The following is a 20,598-nucleotide window of genomic DNA, read 5'->3' on the forward strand; positions in this document are numbered from 1 at the left end:
CCATGGACATGTCCTCGGAAATTCCATGGACATGTCCTCGGACATTCCGTGGACATATCGGACATTCCATCCTCTGAGATTTGCGGATATGCTTGATGCATCTTGTGTCCAAATTTGAAGAAAATCGGCCCAGTGGTTCAAAAGTTATGGGAGAAAATGTGAAAATTGGACTCCATTTTGAATTGAGTGAAAAACCAAGATGGCGGCCGAAAATCGAAAAACCAAAGAAGTTCGCGGAATCTAGACAATATGACCTTTCATTTGACACCAAGGTCAAGTCGATCGGTTGAGTAGTTTGGTCTGGGGGATTGGACATCTATGGGTGGTTATTCCTCGGCATTTGGTTATCCATGGACATGTCCTCGGACATTCCGTGGACATGTCGGACATTCTATCCTCTGACATTTGCGGATATGCTTGATGCATTTTGTGTCCAAATTTGAAGAAAATCGGCCCAGTGGTTCAAAAGTTATGGAGAAAAATGTGAAAAAATAGTCCGCCATTTTGAAATGAGTGAAAAACCAAGATGGCGGCAGAAAATCGAAAAACCAAAGAAGTTCGCGGAATCTAGACAATATGACCTTTCATTTGACACCAAGGTCAAGTCGATCGGATGGGTAGTTTGGTCTAGGGGATTCGACATTGCGGGTGGTTATTCCTTGGCATGGAAAACATGAACGCCATTTTGAATTGAGTGAAAAACCAAGATGGCGGCCGAAAATCGAAAAACCAAAGAAGTTCGCGGAATCTAGACAATATGACCTTTCATTTGACACCAAGGTCAAGTCGCTCGGATGGGTAGTTTGGTCTGGGGGATTCGACATTGCGGGTGGTTATTCCTTGGCATGGAAAACATGAACGCCATTTTGAATTGAGTGAAAAACCAAGATGGCGGCCGAAAATCGAAAAACCAAAGAAGTTCGCGGAATCTAGACAATATGACCTTTCATTTGACACCAAGGTCAAGTCGATCGGATGGGTAGTTTGGTCTGGGGGATTCGACATTGCGGGTGGTTATTCCTCGGCATTTAGGATACCATACGGGAGTCATAGTATATACTCCCGCCGTTTACCCGCGCTTTCTTGAATTTCTTCACATTGACATTCAGAGCACTGGGCAGAAATCACATTGTGTCAACACCCGTTAGAGCCATCACAATGCTTTGTTTTAATTAGACAGTCGGATTCCCCTGGTCCGTGCCAGTTCTGAATTGATTGTTTGTTGATGGTCGTTGTAAATCTATATACAAAAATGTTGTTTTACCAACATTTTTTTTAGCGTATATAGCATAGCTTGAGTGTTCCGTACTTCGTGCTGGCCTAATCATATCTTTTCACCGTCCGTTAAGACAACTAATCAGATACTTCAGCCAACACATTTACTCATACTTCCCAAACAAGCCCGACACATCTCAATCTTCAGAGCCAATCCTTATCCCGAAGTTACGGATCTAATTTGCCGACTTCCCTTACCTACATTATTCTATCGACTAGAGACTCTTAACCTTGGAGACCTGCTGCGGATATTGGTACGGTCTATTGAGAATGTTTACGTGGCCCTACCATAGATTTTCAAGGTCCGAGGAATGACATACCCGACACAGCAATAAACGCCATGCTCTTCTAACTCATTTACCATATCTCTCTTCGAAAGACTTCCATGGTAATACAGTTATGAAACAGAAAAGATAACTCTTTCGGTATGCTTCGACGGCTTCTCTATGGTAGCTTCTGTTGCCAGGATGAGCTTTAAACCTATAGAATATAGATATTACTCTATATCTATAGGACCCACAATAAACGTATACTCAATAGGTTACGGAATTGGAACCGTATTCCCTTTCGCTCAAAAAATATAAACCAAAAATTTATATTTTTTTATATGTTCAGCTTTCGCCTAGAGCTTAGGACCGACTAACCCGTGATCAACCACTGTTCACACGGAACCCTTCTCCACTTCAGTCATCCAAGATCTCATTCGATTATTTGCTACTACCACCAAGATCTGTGCCAATGGCGGCTCCATGTGGACTTACGTCCAACACTTCAAAGCACACCATTGTACCCTCCTACTCATTACAATTTCATATTATATACAATTGCTCATATATAACATCTATTGTAACGGCTATGTATAGGCAGACGACTTGAGCGCCATCCATTTTAAGGGCTAGTTGTTTCGGCAGGTGAGTTGTTACACACTCCTTAGCGGTTTACAACTTCCATGTCCACCGTCCTGCTGTCTTAAACAACCAACACCTTTCATGGTATCTGACATGAGTCGTATTAACATTTGGGCGCCGTAACATAGCGTTTGGTTCATCCCACAGCGCCAGTTCTGCTTACCAAAAGTGGCCCACTAAGTACAACTTTTATCTTAACCTCAAAGTATGACTTCAATCAAGAAAGTCGAGGTCTTACCCATTTAAAGCTTGAGAATAGGTTTATGTTGTTTTTTTTATTTTTGTTGTTTCTGTATTTTTCGTTGTTTCTGTAGTTTGTTTAAGTTGTTGTTGCTTTTGGGGTTTGTTGTTTGGTTTTGTTTTGTAACTGTTGTTGTTTTTGTTGTAGTTAATTTTTTGTTTTAGTTAATTTTTTGTTGTGTTTGTTGTTTGTTTGTGTTGTTGTTGTTGTTTCTGGGGTTTGTTGTTTGTTTTTGTTGCTGTGTTTGTGGTTCGTTTTGTTTTTCGTGTTTGTTGTTGTTGATGTATTTTTTTTTGTTTTCGTTGTTATTTTTGTAGTTTTTTTTTTGTTTATGTTTTTTTGTTGTTTGTTTTTGTTTGTGTTTTGTTGTTGGTTTTTTGTTGTTGTTTGTATTTGCTGTTGATTTTGTGGCTTGTTTTTGTTTTGCTTGCATCACTGGAATGCATAGTTTGGTGGGGCGCATGTTTATTTTGGATCGCTTGTTATTTTGTCGTGCTTACGTTGCGATCACTGGTTGTAATGTTTGCTCGGCGTTGGCTCCGGCTTCGGCAAGCGCCTTCGGCAAGCGCCTTCGCCAAGCGCCTCGCAGTTTGGGTGTGCCAGAAAAGTGATTTGTGTTATTTTACCATATTATTTTTTAGTATTAATTAGTATTTAGGAAGTATTTGCAATAGATATTATTCAATATTGAAGATTTGTTCAACTCTTTATGTATGTATTTGGTCGCCCTAGAAAAGGCGGTTTGTACCTCAGCCCAGCCTCTGGATAATCTCCTCTTATACGATGTTTCTCGTCTGCCTGTCATTATCTGCAATCCCCACTCGTCCATGAAAAGCAGCATTATCATCTACTTTGGTTTTGACTCAGCAAAGTTCTCTGCAAATATATGTAATTAAAGAAAAAGAAATATTTGCAAGAAATATTATTCAATATTGAAGATTTTTTCAACTCTTTATGTATGTATTTGGTCGCCCTAAAAAGGGCGGTTTTTTTTCGTCCTAAAAAGGACGATTTTTTTCGTCCTAAAAAGGACGTTTTTTTTTCGTCCTAAAAAGGACGGTTTGTGCATCAGCCCAGCCTCTGGATAATCTCCTCATACACGATGTTTTTCGTCTGCCTGTCATTATCTGCAATCCCTAGTCGTCCATGAGAAATCACGACTTGAATGTCCTCCATGTGACGCACCCTGGACATAGCCACATACAAATGGCCGTGAGCAAAAACCGGAGATGGAAGATATAATCCCACACGTCTCAGCGTCTGTCCCTGACTCTTATTGATTGTCATGGCAAAGGCTCCAATGACTGGAAATTGCCTCCTTGTGAAGTTTACAGGGACATCATCGTTCTCCGTAGTTGTTATATCTATCCTTGGTAAATGGATTGTGACACCCTTCCTGATGCCGTTCAGTACAACACATTTTATCAGATGATTATGTGTTTGGAGAACGCGCAGTCGTGTTCCGTTGCAGAGACCCATTTTGCTGTCCAAATTCCGAATGAGCATAATGATAGATCCCTTCTTCAGCAGAAGCACCTGAGGCGCAAGTCCTGCAGGATTTTGAGCATCAAGGAATTCATCATTATATCTCATTCGGGCTTTGTCATCCTCATCAACGATCCTGTTACTGGCTCGGTAGCTTCGTCCTTCTCCTGGTAGTCGATCGTTAATCCTGTGATTAACTTGTTGGCAGGCATCTCGACGTGGACACAGGATGGCACAGTCGTCTGGTAAAATACGACTTTTTCCAAACACCTTCTGAATGAGATTGTTAATGGTGATCACACAATTATTGGAATCAAAGACATGAAGTCCCAACTCATTATTTGTGCGACCCTCACCAACATCATTCAGATGTGTTGCAAAAGCTTCCTGACCAATTGCAGCTCGTTGATTGTGATGCAGTTTCAGCGAACGAAACAGCGGCCAGCAAGCATTCTCCAAAACACACTTTTCCAAAATATGGCTCCTATCACCGTACTGAACGACAGGCAGGATCTGACGAAAATCACCACCCATCACCATTACCTGTAAATACAAATAGAGAGAAAAAAAAATACAATTTAGTTAAATTGTCCTTAAAAAAAAAATCAAAAAAGAAAAGGAGAATTGTATGATATTACCTTTCCTCCGAAGGGGACTGTTGTGTGTTCCAATTCCTGCAGAAATTCATTGACTGCTGTCAATGCTCGTGATTCTGCCATGGAACATTCATCCCATAGAATAATGTCCGCCTCCTCGAGTTTCTGACCATCTGGAGAATTCACACGTACATTGCAAGTTGCTGTCTCAGTTAGATTGAGAGGCAACTTGAATGTAGAGTGAACTGTTCTTCCTGTAGGCAATAGCGATGCAGCAATTCCCGTCCAAGCAGTCACTATGCACTTAAATCCCTCAACTACACAATAGTAGTAGAGGGTTTCGTACAAAAATGTTTTTCCAGTTCCACCAGGACCATCGACGAAAAAGCACCTTGCTTCCTCGAAATTGACCTCATCTCTACGTTCCTGCAGTGAAGTGACAATAGTGTCGAATGCTGAACGTTGAGCCGAATTCAACATATTGCACCTCTCTGTCAGAAGACGTCGACATCGCTCTATGTCTTGGTGGCAGGCATCTTCGTGATGGTCCGAATAGAAATACCGATAATTCATCGGTACTTCTGGCATACCAGAATAGTACTGAATTCCTGAACCGCCATTTCCTACAATGATAGAATCCATATGAGCCAGTGCAAGGTACTCCGCTTCTTCTTCTCTCCGTCTCTGTCCCTCGAGCAAATCTCTAATGAGATTTTCCTTGAAACGTATCCATACTCCACCAGCTGTATCCGGCTGATTGTAGTAGAGAAGCATCGCAAAGAGAGAACGGCATTCGGCTGGGGGGATGTCCAAAGAGATTGCTTCTTCTATTGTGTTGGAGAATTCCTCATCTGATCTTCGAAGACCACGAACAATTGCAGCTTCCGCAAAAGTCTCAAACACTCTCCCGTTGACAGTTCGCAGATCTTGGTAGCTGGTACATCCAGGAACATGCAGCAAGAGGACACGTAAGCTATGCAGTTCCACGTTTCTTGGATTGACCGTATACATACGTCCAATCGCAACAAACCCTTTAAATAGAGAGAAAAAAAAAGAAAATTAATAAAATATGAGTATATTGTAGAAATTATAAATTCATACCTTTCCTGTGAGCTTTCTCTCTCTTCTGCCATCTCCTTGGCGCATCTGTCTTCCATGAAAACATTTTGCAATATTGAGGATAAGTCAAATGCAATCCATGTTCCCGATAGACTTTTGCTTTCATCCTCCTGCTGGTGATCCCTTCTAACTTCCGATCAGCAATCACCTTCATCTCCGCATTGGACTGAAAATACGCCGACAATGTTGACTGTGGTTGAGCCACCTGGAGCAAATCAGCCCCTTCATGAAAATATACCCTATCTTCACCCTCTAGATGGACTGATAGGCGAACAATAGTATGAGAATGCTGATACATTTCATACTTTGCCAAATGCCAAGCAGCCTCAGGAGAGCTTAGAAAGCGGCAATTTTCATAAATTTGAACCTCATTGCTTAAGTCCAAGCGCACATTAGCCGCACAGACACCTATAAAAGAGAGTAGAAAAAGAAAAAAGAAAGAGTTAATAAATAAAAAACATAAATATCTTATATAAATATCATATAGTATAATAAAAACTTAAAAAGAACATACCCTTAAATATATACTTGAACATGTATTTTACCACATCAACCATTGTGCAATGCTCAACATTGATGTGGCAATTGTACACTTCAAGCAGGTATCTGTTGTGCGGCACCACCCATCTATTATCCAACCGACGTCCATCACGCATCATGGAGGCGCCATTGTCCCGACGTCGATAGATGGGATAACCATTCGTCCGAAATGTGGTGGCTTCATGGAATTCCTTGGGGAATTTCTTGGAACAACGCCCATCCCGCCAACATCTGTCTGAAGGAAGATCAGCTCCACATGGTCCATGCATCATGTGACGCTTTACCAATTTAGCGTATTCCTTATCCGCTCTTGAAGACGTGAAGACTGACTAAGCGGATACGTTCACGTTTCTTCGCTTCATGTTTTTCCCTCATTTTCCCGTCGACCGTCGCCTGAGAAACATGAACAGAGCACAGCCGTCGCCCGATTCTGCGCCATCTCTCGACCACGATTCTCCCCTCCACTGACTAAGCGGATACGTTCACGTTTCTTCGCTTCATGTTTTTCCCTCATTTTCCCGTCGACCGTCGCCTGAGAAACATGAACAGAGCACAGCCGTCGCCCGATTCTGCGCCATCTCTCGACCACGATTCTCCCCTCCACTGACTAAGCGGATACGTTCACGTTTCTTCGCTTCATGTTTTTCCCTCATTTTCCCGTCGACCGTCGCCTGAGAAACATGAACAGAGCACAGCCGTCGCCCGATTCTGCGCCATCTCTCGACCACGATTCTCCCCTCCACTGACTAAGCGGATACGTTCACGTTTCTTCGCTTCATGTTTTTCCCTCATTTTCCCGTCGACCGTCGCCTGAGAAACATGAACAGAGCACAGCCGTCGCCCGATTCTGCACCATCTTTCGACCACGATTCTCCCCTCCACTGACTGAGCGGATACGTTCACGTTTCTTCGCTTCATGTTTTTCCCTCATTTTCCCGTCGACCGTCGCCTGAGAAACATGAACAGAGCACAGCCGTCGCCCGATTCTGCACCATCTTTCGACCACGATTCTCCCCTCCACTGACTGAGCGGATACGTTCACGTTTCTTCGCTTCATGTTTTTCCCTCATTTTCCCGTCGACCGTCGCCTGAGAAACATGAACAGAGCACAGCCGTCGCCCGATTCTGCGCCATCTCTCGACCACGATTCTCCCCTCCACTGACTAAGCGGATACGTTCACGTTTCTTCGCTTCATGTTTTTCCCTCATTTTCCCGTCGACCGTCGCCTGAGAAACATGAACAAAGCACAGCAGTCACTCAGCTCTGGGCAATTTCTCGATCACGATTCTCCCCTCCACTGACTGAGCGGATACGTTCACGTTTCTTCGCTTCATGTTTTTCCCTCATTTTTCCATCGACCGTCGCCTGAGAAACATGAACAGAGCACAGCCGTCGCCCGATTCTGCGCCATCTCTCGATCTTTCGACCACGATGTTTTTCCCTCATTTTCCCGTCGACCGTCGCCTGAGAAACATGAACAGAGCACAGCCGTCGCCCGATTCTGCGGATACGTTCACGTTTCTTCGCTTCATGTTTTTCCCTCATTTTTCGACATCAGAGCACGTCGCCCGATGATCTCTCGATCACGACATGACTGAGCAGACGCACAGTCCGTCGCCTGAGAAACATGATCACTCAGCTCTGCGCAATCTCTCGACTCACTGATAAGCGGATACGTCACCCGCTCATGTTTTTCACTGACTAAGCGAGATATACGCGCCATTCACGATTTCTTCGCTACGTCACGTGCTTTGTTTTTCCCTCATTTTCCCGTCGACCGTCGCCTGAGAAACATGAACAGAGCACAGCCGTCGCCCGATTCTGCGCCACTGCGCCATCTCTCGACCACGATTCTCCCCTCCACTGACTAAGCGGATACGTTCACGTTTCTTCGCTTCATGTTTTTCCCTCATTTTCCCGTCGACCGTCGCCTGAGAAACATGAACAGAGCACAGCCGTCGCCCGATTCTGCGCCATCTCTCGATCACGATTCTCCCCTCCACTGACTGAGCGGATACGTTCACGTTTCTTCGCTTCATGTTTTTCCCTCATTTTCCCGTCGACCGTCGCCTGAGAAACATGAACAGAGCACAGCCGTCGCCCGATACTGCGCCATCTCTCGACCACGATTCTCCCCTCCACTGACTAAGCGGATACGTTCACGTTTCTTCGCTTCATGTTTTTCCCTCATTTTCCCGTCGACCGTCGCCTGAGAAACATGAACAGAGCACAGCCGTCGCCCGATTCTGCGCCATCTCTCGATCACGATTCTCCCCTCCACTGACTGAGCGGATACGTTCACGTTTCTTTGCTTCATGTTTTTCCCTCATTTTCCCATCGACCGTCGCCTGAGAAACATGAACAGAGCACAGCCGTCGCCCGATTCTGCGCCATCTCTCGATCACGATTCTCCCCTCCACTGACTAAGCGGATACGTTCACGTTTCTTCGCTTCATGTTTTTCCCTCATTTTCCCGTCGACCGTCGCCTGAGAAACATGAACAGAGCACAGCCGTCGCCCGATTCTGCGCCATCTCTCGACCACGATTCTCCCCTCCACTGACTGAGCGGATACGTTCACGTTTCTTCGCTTCATGTTTTTCATTTTCTCGACCGTGAGAAACATGAACAGAGCACAGCCGTCGCCCGATTCTGCGCCATCTCTCGATCACGATTCTCTCCACTGACTGAGCGGATACGTTCACGTGCTTCATGTTTTCCCTCATTTTCCCGTCGATCGTCGCCTGAGAAACATGAACAGAGCACAGCAGTCACTCAGCTCTGCGCAATTTCTCGATCACGATTCTCCCCTCCACTGACTAAGCGGATACGTTCACGTTTCTTCGCTTCATGTTTTTCCCTCATTTTCCAGTCGACCGTCGCCTGAGAAACATGAACAGAGCACAGCCGTCGCCCGATACTGCGCCATCTCTTGACCACGATTCTCCCCTCCACTGACTAAGCGGATACGTTCACGTTTCTTCGCTTCATGTTTTTCCCTCATTTTCCCGTCGACCGTCGCCTGAGAAACATGAACAGAGCACAGCCGTCGCCCGATTCTGCGCCATCTCTCGATCACGATTCTCCGCTCCACTGACTAAGCGGATACGTTCACGTTTCTTCGCTTCATGTTTTTCCCTCATTTTCCCGTCGACCGTCGCCTGAGAAACATGAACAGAGCACAGCCGTCGCCCGATTCTGCGCCATCTCTCGACCACGATTCTCCCCTCCACTGACTGAGCGGATACGTTCACGTTTCTTCGCTTCATGTTTTTCCCTCATTTTCCCGTCGACCATCGCCTGAGAAACATGAACAGAGCACAGCCGTCGCCCGATTCTGCGCCATCTCTCGATCACGATTCTCCCCTCCACTGACTGAGCGGATACGTTCACGTTTCTTCGCTTCATGTTTTCCCTCATTTTCCCGTCGACCGTCGCCTGAGAAACATGAACAGAGCACAGCCGTCGCCCGATTCTGCGCCATCTCTCAATCACGATTCTCCCCTCCACTGACTAAGCGGATACGTTCACGTTTCTTCGCTTCATGTTTTTCCCTCATTTTCCCGTCGACCGTCGCCTGAGAAACATGAAAAGAGCACAGCCGTCGCCCGATTCTGCGCCATCTCTCGACCACGATTCTCCCCTCCACTGACTGAGCGGATACGTTCACGTTTCTTCGCTTCATGTTTTTCCCTCATTTTCCCGTCGACCGTCGCCTGAGAAACATGAACAGAGCACAGCAGTCACTCAGCTCTGCTCAATTTTGACTGAATTGACTGAATTGATTGTTTATAATCGTTGTAAATCTCTCTACTGTGCCAAATTAGAGTTCGACATGGTCTTCTTTCCCCACTAATGATTCCAAGCCCGTTCCCTTGGCTGTGGTATTGCTCGATAGTAGATAGGGATAGTAGGAATGTCGTAAATCCATTCACACTCGCCATTAATTAGATGACAATGTATTTGGCTGTTGAGAGAGCATAGTTACTCACGCCGTTTACCCGCGCTTTCTTGAATTTCTTCAAATTAACATTCAGAGCACTGGGCAGAATTCACATTGTGTCAATACCCATTAGATCCATCACAATGTTAATTAATTAGAAAGTCGGATTCCCCTGATCCGTGTCAGTTCTGATTTGATTGTTTGTTGATGATCGTTGTAAATCTATATACAAAAATTGAAGTTTTACCAACACTTTTTTAACGTATATAGCATAGCTTAAGTGTTCCGTACTTCGTGTTAGCTTAATCATATCTTTTCACCGTCCGTTAAGACAACTAATCAGATACTTTAGCCAACACATTTACTCATACTTCCCGAGCAAGCCCAACACATCTCAATTTTCAGAGCCAATCCTTATCCCGAAGTTGCGGATCTAATTTGCCGACTTCCCAAATTATTCTATCGTCTAGAGATCCTTAACCTTGGAGACCTGCTGCGGATATTGGTACGGTCTATTGAGAATGTTTACGTGGCCCTACCATAGATTTTCAAGGTCCGAGGAATGACATACCCGACACAGCAATAAATGCCAAGCTCTTCTAACTCATTTACCATATCTCTCTTCGAAAGACTTCCATGGTAATACAGTTATGAAACAGAAAAGATAACTCTTTCGGTATGCTTCGACGGCTTTCAACATGGTCTTCTTTCCCCGCTAATGATTCCAAGCCCGTTCCCTTGGCTGTAGTATCACTCGATAGTAGATAGGGATAGTAGGAATGTCATTAATCCATTCATGCTCGTTATTAATTAGACGACGATGCATTTGGCTGTTGAGAGAGTCATAGTTACTCCCGCCGTTTACCCGCGCTTTCTTGAATTTCCCTTTGCCTCTGCAAGCGAAAGCAATAATATTTTAAAACACAGAGAATTTCCCTTTACCTCTGCAAGCGAAAACAATAATATTTTAAAATACAGAGAATTTTCCTTTGCCTCTGCAAGCATGGTAGTACTTATGGGTATTAGTTGGCAAATGTATATATAGCAACCAAGCTATGTGAATGGGCATAATAGTACCTTTTGGGTAGTAGTTGACAAATGTGTATATAGAGCAACTAATCTATTAAATGAATATTTATATATGGTGAGGTATTTTTGTTGTTTTTGTTTGATGATGTGTATTTTTTCGTTTTGCTTGCGTCTATGGGACGCTTGAGTTTTTGGGACGCTTGTATTTTTTGCTGTGCTTACGTTGCGATCACAGATTGTAATGTTTGCTCGGCGTTGGCTCCGGCTTCGGCTCCGGCTTCGGCTCTGGCTCCGGCTCCGGCTCCGGTTCCGGCTTCGCCTACACCTACGCCTACGCCTACGCCTTCGCCTACGCCTACGCCTACGCCTACGCCAACCGCCTCGCAGTTTGGGTGTGTGATAAGAATAATTTGCGAACACAATTCATAAAAAAAATTCCATGGACATGTCCTCGGACATTCCGTGAACATGTCGGACATTCCATGGACATGTCCTCGGACATTCCGTGTACATGTCGGATATTCCATGGACATGTCCTCGGACATTCCGTGGACATGTCCTCGGACATTCCGTGGACATGTCCTCGGACATTCCATGGACATGTCCTCGGACATTCCGTGGACATGTCGGACATTCCATGGACATGTCCTCGGACATTCCATGGACATGTCGGACATTCCATGGACACGTCCTCGGACATTCCGTGTACATGTCGGATATTCCATGGACATGTCCTCGGACATTCCGTGGACATGTCCTCGGACATTCCATGGACATGTCCTCGGACATTCCGTGGACATGCCGGACATTCCGTGGACATGTCCTCGGACATTCCATGGACATGTCCTCGGACATTCCGTGGACATGTCCTCGGACATTCCGTGAACATGTCGGATATTCCATGGACATGTCCTCGGACATTCCATGGACATGTCCTCGGACATTCCATGGACATGCCCTCGGACATTCCGTGAACATGGACATTCCATGGACATGTCCTCGGACATTCCGTGGACATGTCCTCGGACATTCCATGGACATGTCCTCGGACATTCCGTGGACATGTCGGACATTCCATGGACATGTCCTCGGACATTCCATGGACATGTCGGACATTCCATGGACACGTCCTCGGACATTCCGTGTACATGTCGGATATTCCATGGACATGTCCTCGGACATTCCGTGGACATGTCCTCGGACATTCCATGGACATGTCCTCGGACATTCCGTGGACATGCCGGACATTCCGTGGACATGTCCTCGGACATTCCATGGACATGTCCTCGGACATTCCGTGGACATGTCCTCGGACATTCCGTGAACATGTCGGATATTCCATGGACATGTCCTCGGACATTCCATGGACATGTCCTCGGACATTCCATGGACATGCCCTCGGACATTCCGTGAACATGGACATTCCATGGACATGTCCTCGGACATTCCGTGGACATGTCCTCGGACATTCCGTGGACATGTCGGACATTCCGTGGACATGTCCTCGGACATTCCATGGACATGTCCTCGGACATTCCATGGACATGTCTTCGGATATTACATGGACATGTCTTCGGACATTTCGTGGACATGTCGGACATTCCATGGACACGTCCTCGGACATTCCATGGACATGTCCTCGGACATTCCGTGGACATGCCGGACATTCCGTGGACATGTCCTCGGACATTCCATGGACATGTCCTCGGACATTCCGTGGACATGTCCTCGGACATTCCGTGAACATGTCCATGGACATGTCGGACATTCCATGGACATGTCCTCGGACATTCCATGGACATGCCCTCGGACATTCCGTGAACATGGACATCCCGTGGACATGTCGTCGGACATTCCGTGGACATGTCCTCGGACATTCCGTGGACATGTCGGACATGTCCTCGGACATTCCGTGGACATGTCCTCGGACATTCCGTGGACATGTCGGACATTCCGTGGACATGTCCTCTGACATTCCGTGGACATGTCGGACATTCCAAGGACATGTCGGACATTCCATGGACATGTCCTCGGACATTCCGTGGCCATGTCGGACATTCCATGGACACGTCCTCGGACATTCCATGGACATGTCCTCGGACATTCCGTGGACATGTCCTCGGACATTCCGTGGACATGTCGGACATTCCGTGGACATGTCCTCGGACATTCCATGGACATGTCCTCGGAAATTCCATGGACATGTCCTCGGACATTCCGTGGACATATCGGACATTCCATCCTCTGAGATTTGCGGATATGCTTGATGCATCTTGTGTCCAAATTTGAAGAAAATCGGCCCAGTGGTTCAAAAGTTATGGGAGAAAATGTGAAAATTGGACTCCATTTTGAATTGAGTGAAAAACCAAGATGGCGGCCGAAAATCGAAAAACCAAAGAAGTTCGCGGAATCTAGACAATATGACCTTTCATTTGACACCAAGGTCAAGTCGATCGGTTGAGTAGTTTGGTCTGGGGGATTGGACATCTATGGGTGGTTATTCCTCGGCATTTGGTTATCCATGGACATGTCCTCGGACATTCCGTGGACATGTCGGACATTCTATCCTCTGACATTTGCGGATATGCTTGATGCATTTTGTGTCCAAATTTGAAGAAAATCGGCCCAGTGGTTCAAAAGTTATGGAGAAAAATGTGAAAAAATAGTCCGCCATTTTGAAATGAGTGAAAAACCAAGATGGCGGCAGAAAATCGAAAAACCAAAGAAGTTCGCGGAATCTAGACAATATGACCTTTCATTTGACACCAAGGTCAAGTCGATCGGATGGGTAGTTTGGTCTAGGGGATTCGACATTGCGGGTGGTTATTCCTTGGCATGGAAAACATGAACGCCATTTTGAATTGAGTGAAAAACCAAGATGGCGGCCGAAAATCGAAAAACCAAAGAAGTTCGCGGAATCTAGACAATATGACCTTTCATTTGACACCAAGGTCAAGTCGCTCGGATGGGTAGTTTGGTCTGGGGGATTCGACATTGCGGGTGGTTATTCCTTGGCATGGAAAACATGAACGCCATTTTGAATTGAGTGAAAAACCAAGATGGCGGCCGAAAATCGAAAAACCAAAGAAGTTCGCGGAATCTAGACAATATGACCTTTCATTTGACACCAAGGTCAAGTCGATCGGATGGGTAGTTTGGTCTGGGGGATTCGACATTGCGGGTGGTTATTCCTCGGCATTTAGGATACCATACGGGAGTCATAGTATATACTCCCGCCGTTTACCCGCGCTTTCTTGAATTTCTTCACATTGACATTCAGAGCACTGGGCAGAAATCACATTGTGTCAACACCCGTTAGAGCCATCACAATGCTTTGTTTTAATTAGACAGTCGGATTCCCCTGGTCCGTGCCAGTTCTGAATTGATTGTTTGTTGATGGTCGTTGTAAATCTATATACAAAAATGTTGTTTTACCAACATTTTTTTTAGCGTATATAGCATAGCTTGAGTGTTCCGTACTTCGTGCTGGCCTAATCATATCTTTTCACCGTCCGTTAAGACAACTAATCAGATACTTCAGCCAACACATTTACTCATACTTCCCAAACAAGCCCGACACATCTCAATCTTCAGAGCCAATCCTTATCCCGAAGTTACGGATCTAATTTGCCGACTTCCCTTACCTACATTATTCTATCGACTAGAGACTCTTAACCTTGGAGACCTGCTGCGGATATTGGTACGGTCTATTGAGAATGTTTACGTGGCCCTACCATAGATTTTCAAGGTCCGAGGAATGACATACCCGACACAGCAATAAACGCCATGCTCTTCTAACTCATTTACCATATCTCTCTTCGAAAGACTTCCATGGTAATACAGTTATGAAACAGAAAAGATAACTCTTTCGGTATGCTTCGACGGCTTCTCTATGGTAGCTTCTGTTGCCAGGATGAGCTTTAAACCTATAGAATATAGATATTACTCTATATCTATAGGACCCACAATAAACGTATACTCAATAGGTTACGGAATTGGAACCGTATTCCCTTTCGCTCAAAAAATATAAACCAAAAATTTATATTTTTTTATATGTTCAGCTTTCGCCTAGAGCTTAGGACCGACTAACCCGTGATCAACCACTGTTCACACGGAACCCTTCTCCACTTCAGTCATCCAAGATCTCATTCGATTATTTGCTACTACCACCAAGATCTGTGCCAATGGCGGCTCCATGTGGACTTACGTCCAACACTTCAAAGCACACCATTGTACCCTCCTACTCATTACAATTTCATATTATATACAATTGCTCATATATAACATCTATTGTAACGGCTATGTATAGGCAGACGACTTGAGCGCCATCCATTTTAAGGGCTAGTTGTTTCGGCAGGTGAGTTGTTACACACTCCTTAGCGGTTTACAACTTCCATGTCCACCGTCCTGCTGTCTTAAACAACCAACACCTTTCATGGTATCTGACATGAGTCGTATTAACATTTGGGCGCCGTAACATAGCGTTTGGTTCATCCCACAGCGCCAGTTCTGCTTACCAAAAGTGGCCCACTAAGTACAACTTTTATCTTAACCTCAAAGTATGACTTCAATCAAGAAAGTCGAGGTCTTACCCATTTAAAGCTTGAGAATAGGTTTATGTTGTTTTTTTTATTTTTGTTGTTTCTGTATTTTTCGTTGTTTCTGTAGTTTGTTTAAGTTGTTGTTGCTTTTGGGGTTTGTTGTTTGGTTTTGTTTTGTAACTGTTGTTGTTTTTGTTGTAGTTAATTTTTTGTTTTAGTTAATTTTTTGTTGTGTTTGTTGTTTGTTTGTGTTGTTGTTGTTGTTTCTGGGGTTTGTTGTTTGTTTTTGTTGCTGTGTTTGTGGTTCGTTTTGTTTTTCGTGTTTGTTGTTGTTGATGTATTTTTTTTTGTTTTCGTTGTTATTTTTGTAGTTTTTTTTTTGTTTATGTTTTTTTGTTGTTTGTTTTTGTTTGTGTTTTGTTGTTGGTTTTTTGTTGTTGTTTGTATTTGCTGTTGATTTTGTGGCTTGTTTTTGTTTTGCTTGCATCACTGGAATGCATAGTTTGGTGGGGCGCATGTTTATTTTGGATCGCTTGTTATTTTGTCGTGCTTACGTTGCGATCACTGGTTGTAATGTTTGCTCGGCGTTGGCTCCGGCTTCGGCAAGCGCCTTCGGCAAGCGCCTTCGCCAAGCGCCTCGCAGTTTGGGTGTGCCAGAAAAGTGATTTGTGTTATTTTACCATATTATTTTTTAGTATTAATTAGTATTTAGGAAGTATTTGCAATAGATATTATTCAATATTGAAGATTTGTTCAACTCTTTATGTATGTATTTGGTCGCCCTAGAAAAGGCGGTTTGTACCTCAGCCCAGCCTCTGGATAATCTCCTCTTATACGATGTTTCTCGTCTGCCTGTCATTATCTGCAATCCCCACTCGTCCATGAAAAGCAGCATTATCATCTACTTTGGTTTTGACTCAGCAAAGTTCTCTGCAAATATATGTAATTAAAGAAAAAGAAATATTTGCAAGAAATATTATTCAATATTGAAGATTTTTTCAACTCTTTATGTATGTATTTGGTCGCCCTAAAAAGGGCGGTTTTTTTTCGTCCTAAAAAGGACGATTTTTTTCGTCCTAAAAAGGACGTTTTTTTTTCGTCCTAAAAAGGACGGTTTGTGCATCAGCCCAGCCTCTGGATAATCTCCTCATACACGATGTTTTTCGTCTGCCTGTCATTATCTGCAATCCCTAGTCGTCCATGAGAAATCACGACTTGAATGTCCTCCATGTGACGCACCCTGGACATAGCCACATACAAATGGCCGTGAGCAAAAACCGGAGATGGAAGATATAATCCCACACGTCTCAGCGTCTGTCCCTGACTCTTATTGATTGTCATGGCAAAGGCTCCAATGACTGGAAATTGCCTCCTTGTGAAGTTTACAGGGACATCATCGTTCTCCGTAGTTGTTATATCTATCCTTGGTAAATGGATTGTGACACCCTTCCTGATGCCGTTCAGTACAACACATTTTATCAGATGATTATGTGTTTGGAGAACGCGCAGTCGTGTTCCGTTGCAGAGACCCATTTTGCTGTCCAAATTCCGAATGAGCATAATGATAGATCCCTTCTTCAGCAGAAGCACCTGAGGCGCAAGTCCTGCAGGATTTTGAGCATCAAGGAATTCATCATTATATCTCATTCGGGCTTTGTCATCCTCATCAACGATCCTGTTACTGGCTCGGTAGCTTCGTCCTTCTCCTGGTAGTCGATCGTTAATCCTGTGATTAACTTGTTGGCAGGCATCTCGACGTGGACACAGGATGGCACAGTCGTCTGGTAAAATACGACTTTTTCCAAACACCTTCTGAATGAGATTGTTAATGGTGATCACACAATTATTGGAATCAAAGACATGAAGTCCCAACTCATTATTTGTGCGACCCTCACCAACATCATTCAGATGTGTTGCAAAAGCTTCCTGACCAATTGCAGCTCGTTGATTGTGATGCAGTTTCAGCGAACGAAACAGCGGCCAGCAAGCATTCTCCAAAACACACTTTTCCAAAATATGGCTCCTATCACCGTACTGAACGACAGGCAGGATCTGACGAAAATCACCACCCATCACCATTACCTGTAAATACAAATAGAGAGAAAAAAAAATACAATTTAGTTAAATTGTCCTTAAAAAAAAAATCAAAAAAGAAAAGGAGAATTGTATGATATTACCTTTCCTCCGAAGGGGACTGTTGTGTGTTCCAATTCCTGCAGAAATTCATTGACTGCTGTCAATGCTCGTGATTCTGCCATGGAACATTCATCCCATAGAATAATGTCCGCCTCCTCGAGTTTCTGACCATCTGGAGAATTCACACGTACATTGCAAGTTGCTGTCTCAGTTAGATTGAGAGGCAACTTGAATGTAGAGTGAACTGTTCTTCCTGTAGGCAATAGCGATGCAGCAATTCCCGTCCAAGCAGTCACTATGCACTTAAATCCCTCAACTACACAATAGTAGTAGAGGGTTTCGTACAAAAATGTTTTTCCAGTTCCACCAGGACCATCGACGAAAAAGCACCTTGCTTCCTCGAAATTGACCTCATCTCTACGTTCCTGCAGTGAAGTGACAATAGTGTCGAATGCTGAACGTTGAGCCGAATTCAACATATTGCACCTCTCTGTCAGAAGACGTCGACATCGCTCTATGTCTTGGTGGCAGGCATCTTCGTGATGGTCCGAATAGAAATACCGATAATTCATCGGTACTTCTGGCATACCAGAATAGTACTGAATTCCTGAACCGCCATTTCCTACAATGATAGAATCCATATGAGCCAGTGCAAGGTACTCCGCTTCTTCTTCTCTCCGTCTCTGTCCCTCGAGCAAATCTCTAATGAGATTTTCCTTGAAACGTATCCATACTCCACCAGCTGTATCCGGCTGATTGTAGTAGAGAAGCATCGCAAAGAGAGAACGGCATTCGGCTGGGGGGATGTCCAAAGAGATTGCTTCTTCTATTGTGTTGGAGAATTCCTCATCTGATCTTCGAAGACCACGAACAATTGCAGCTTCCGCAAAAGTCTCAAACACTCTCCCGTTGACAGTTCGCAGATCTTGGTAGCTGGTACATCCAGGAACATGCAGCAAGAGGACACGTAAGCTATGCAGTTCCACGTTTCTTGGATTGACCGTATACATACGTCCAATCGCAACAAACCCTTTAAATAGAGAGAAAAAAAAAGAAAATTAATAAAATATGAGTATATTGTAGAAATTATAAATTCATACCTTTCCTGTGAGCTTTCTCTCTCTTCTGCCATCTCCTTGGCGCATCTGTCTTCCATGAAAACATTTTGCAATATTGAGGATAAGTCAAATGCAATCCATGTTCCCGATAGACTTTTGCTTTCATCCTCCTGCTGGTGATCCCTTCTAACTTCCGATCAGCAATCACCTTCATCTCCGCATTGGACTGAAAATACGCCGACAATGTTGACTGTGGTTGAGCCACCTGGAGCAAATCAGCCCCTTCATGAAAATATACCCTATCTTCACCCTCTAGATGGACTGATAGGCGAACAATAGTATGAGAATGCTGATACATTTCATACTTTGCCAAATGCCAAGCAGCCTCAGGAGAGCTTAGAAAGCGGCAATTTTCATAAATTTGAACCTCATTGCTTAAGTCCAAGCGCACATTAGCCGCACAGACACCTATAAAAGAGAGTAGAAAAAGAAAAAAGAAAGAGTTAATAAATAAAAAACATAAATATCTTATATAAATATCATATAGTATAATAAAAACTTAAAAAGAACATACCCTTAAATATATACTTGAACATGTATTTTACCACATCAACCATTGTGCAATGCTCAACATTGATGTGGCAATTGTACACTTCAAGCAGGTATCTGTTGTGCGGCACCACCCATCTATTATCCAACCGACGTCCATCACGCATCATGGAGGCGCCATTGTCCCGACGTCGATAGATGGGATAACCATTCGTCCGAAATGTGGTGGCTTCATGGAATTCCTTGGGGAATTTCTTGGAACAACGCCCATCCCGCCAACATCTGTCTGAAGGAAGATCAGCTCCACATGGTCCATGCATCATGTGACGCTTTACCAATTTAGCGTATTCCTTATCCGCTCTTGAAGACGTGAAGACTGACTAAGCGGATACGTTCACGTTTCTTCGCTTCATGTTTTTCCCTCATTTTCCCGTCGACCGTCGCCTGAGAAACATGAACAGAGCACAGCCGTCGCCCGATTCTGCGCCATCTCTCGACCACGATTCTCCCCTCCACTGACTAAGCGGATACGTTCACGTTTCTTCGCTTCATGTTTTTCCCTCATTTTCCCGTCGACCGTCGCCTGAGAAACATGAACAGAGCACAGCCGTCGCCCGATTCTGCGCCATCTCTCGACCACGATTCTCCCCTCCACTGACTAAGCGGATACGTTCACGTTTCTTCGCTTCATGTTTTTCCCTCATTTTCCCGTCGACCGTCGCCTGAGAAACATGAACAGAGCACAGCCGTCGCCCGATTCTGCGCCATCTCTCGACCACGATTCTCCCCTCCACTGACTAAGCGGATACGTTCACGTTTCTTCGCTTCATGTTTTTCCCTCATTTTCCCGTCGACCGTCGCCTGAGAAACATGAACAGAGCACAGCCGTCGCCCGATTCTGCGCCATCTCTCGACCACGATTCTCCCCTCCACTGACTAAGCGGATACGTTCACGTTTCTTCGCTTCATGTTTTTCCCTCATTTTCCCGTCGACCGTCGCCTGAGAAACATGAACAGAGCACAGCCGTCGCCCGATTCTGCACCATCTTTCGACCACGATTCTCCCCTCCACTGACTGAGCGGATACGTTCACGTTTCTTCGCTTCATGTTTTTCCCTCATTTTCCCGTCGACCGTCGCCTGAGAAACATGAACAGAGCACAGCCGTCGCCCGATTCT

At 44.7% G+C, this 20,598-nt stretch overlaps 2 protein-coding genes across 2 annotated transcripts; both read right to left on the reverse strand.

The window, feature by feature from the left end:
- Positions 1-3,484: 3,484 nt before the first annotated feature.
- On the reverse strand, positions 3,485-6,474 carry LOC129808487 (uncharacterized). The gene is made up of 3 exons (XM_055858265.1): positions 5,607-6,474; positions 4,548-5,536; positions 3,485-4,452 (listed from the first exon to the last, which is right to left on the reverse strand). Exons 1-3 carry the CDS (start codon positions 5,920-5,922, stop codon positions 3,493-3,495), a joined length of 2,265 nt encoding a protein of 754 aa, XP_055714240.1. The 5' UTR covers positions 5,923-6,474; the 3' UTR covers positions 3,485-3,492.
- Positions 6,475-16,699: 10,225 nt separating this feature from the next.
- On the reverse strand, positions 16,700-19,781 carry LOC129808488 (uncharacterized). The gene is made up of 3 exons (XM_055858266.1): positions 18,914-19,781; positions 17,855-18,843; positions 16,700-17,759 (listed from the first exon to the last, which is right to left on the reverse strand). The coding sequence occupies exons 1-3, from the start codon at positions 19,227-19,229 to the stop codon at positions 16,800-16,802; spliced, it is 2,265 nt and encodes a 754-aa protein (XP_055714241.1). The 5' UTR covers positions 19,230-19,781; the 3' UTR covers positions 16,700-16,799.
- Positions 19,782-20,598: the final 817 nt, after the last annotated feature.

This window comes from Phlebotomus papatasi, chromosome 4 (genome assembly GCF_024763615.1).
Source record: "Phlebotomus papatasi isolate M1 chromosome 4, Ppap_2.1, whole genome shotgun sequence".
Lineage (NCBI taxonomy): Eukaryota > Metazoa > Arthropoda > Insecta > Diptera > Psychodidae > Phlebotomus > Phlebotomus papatasi.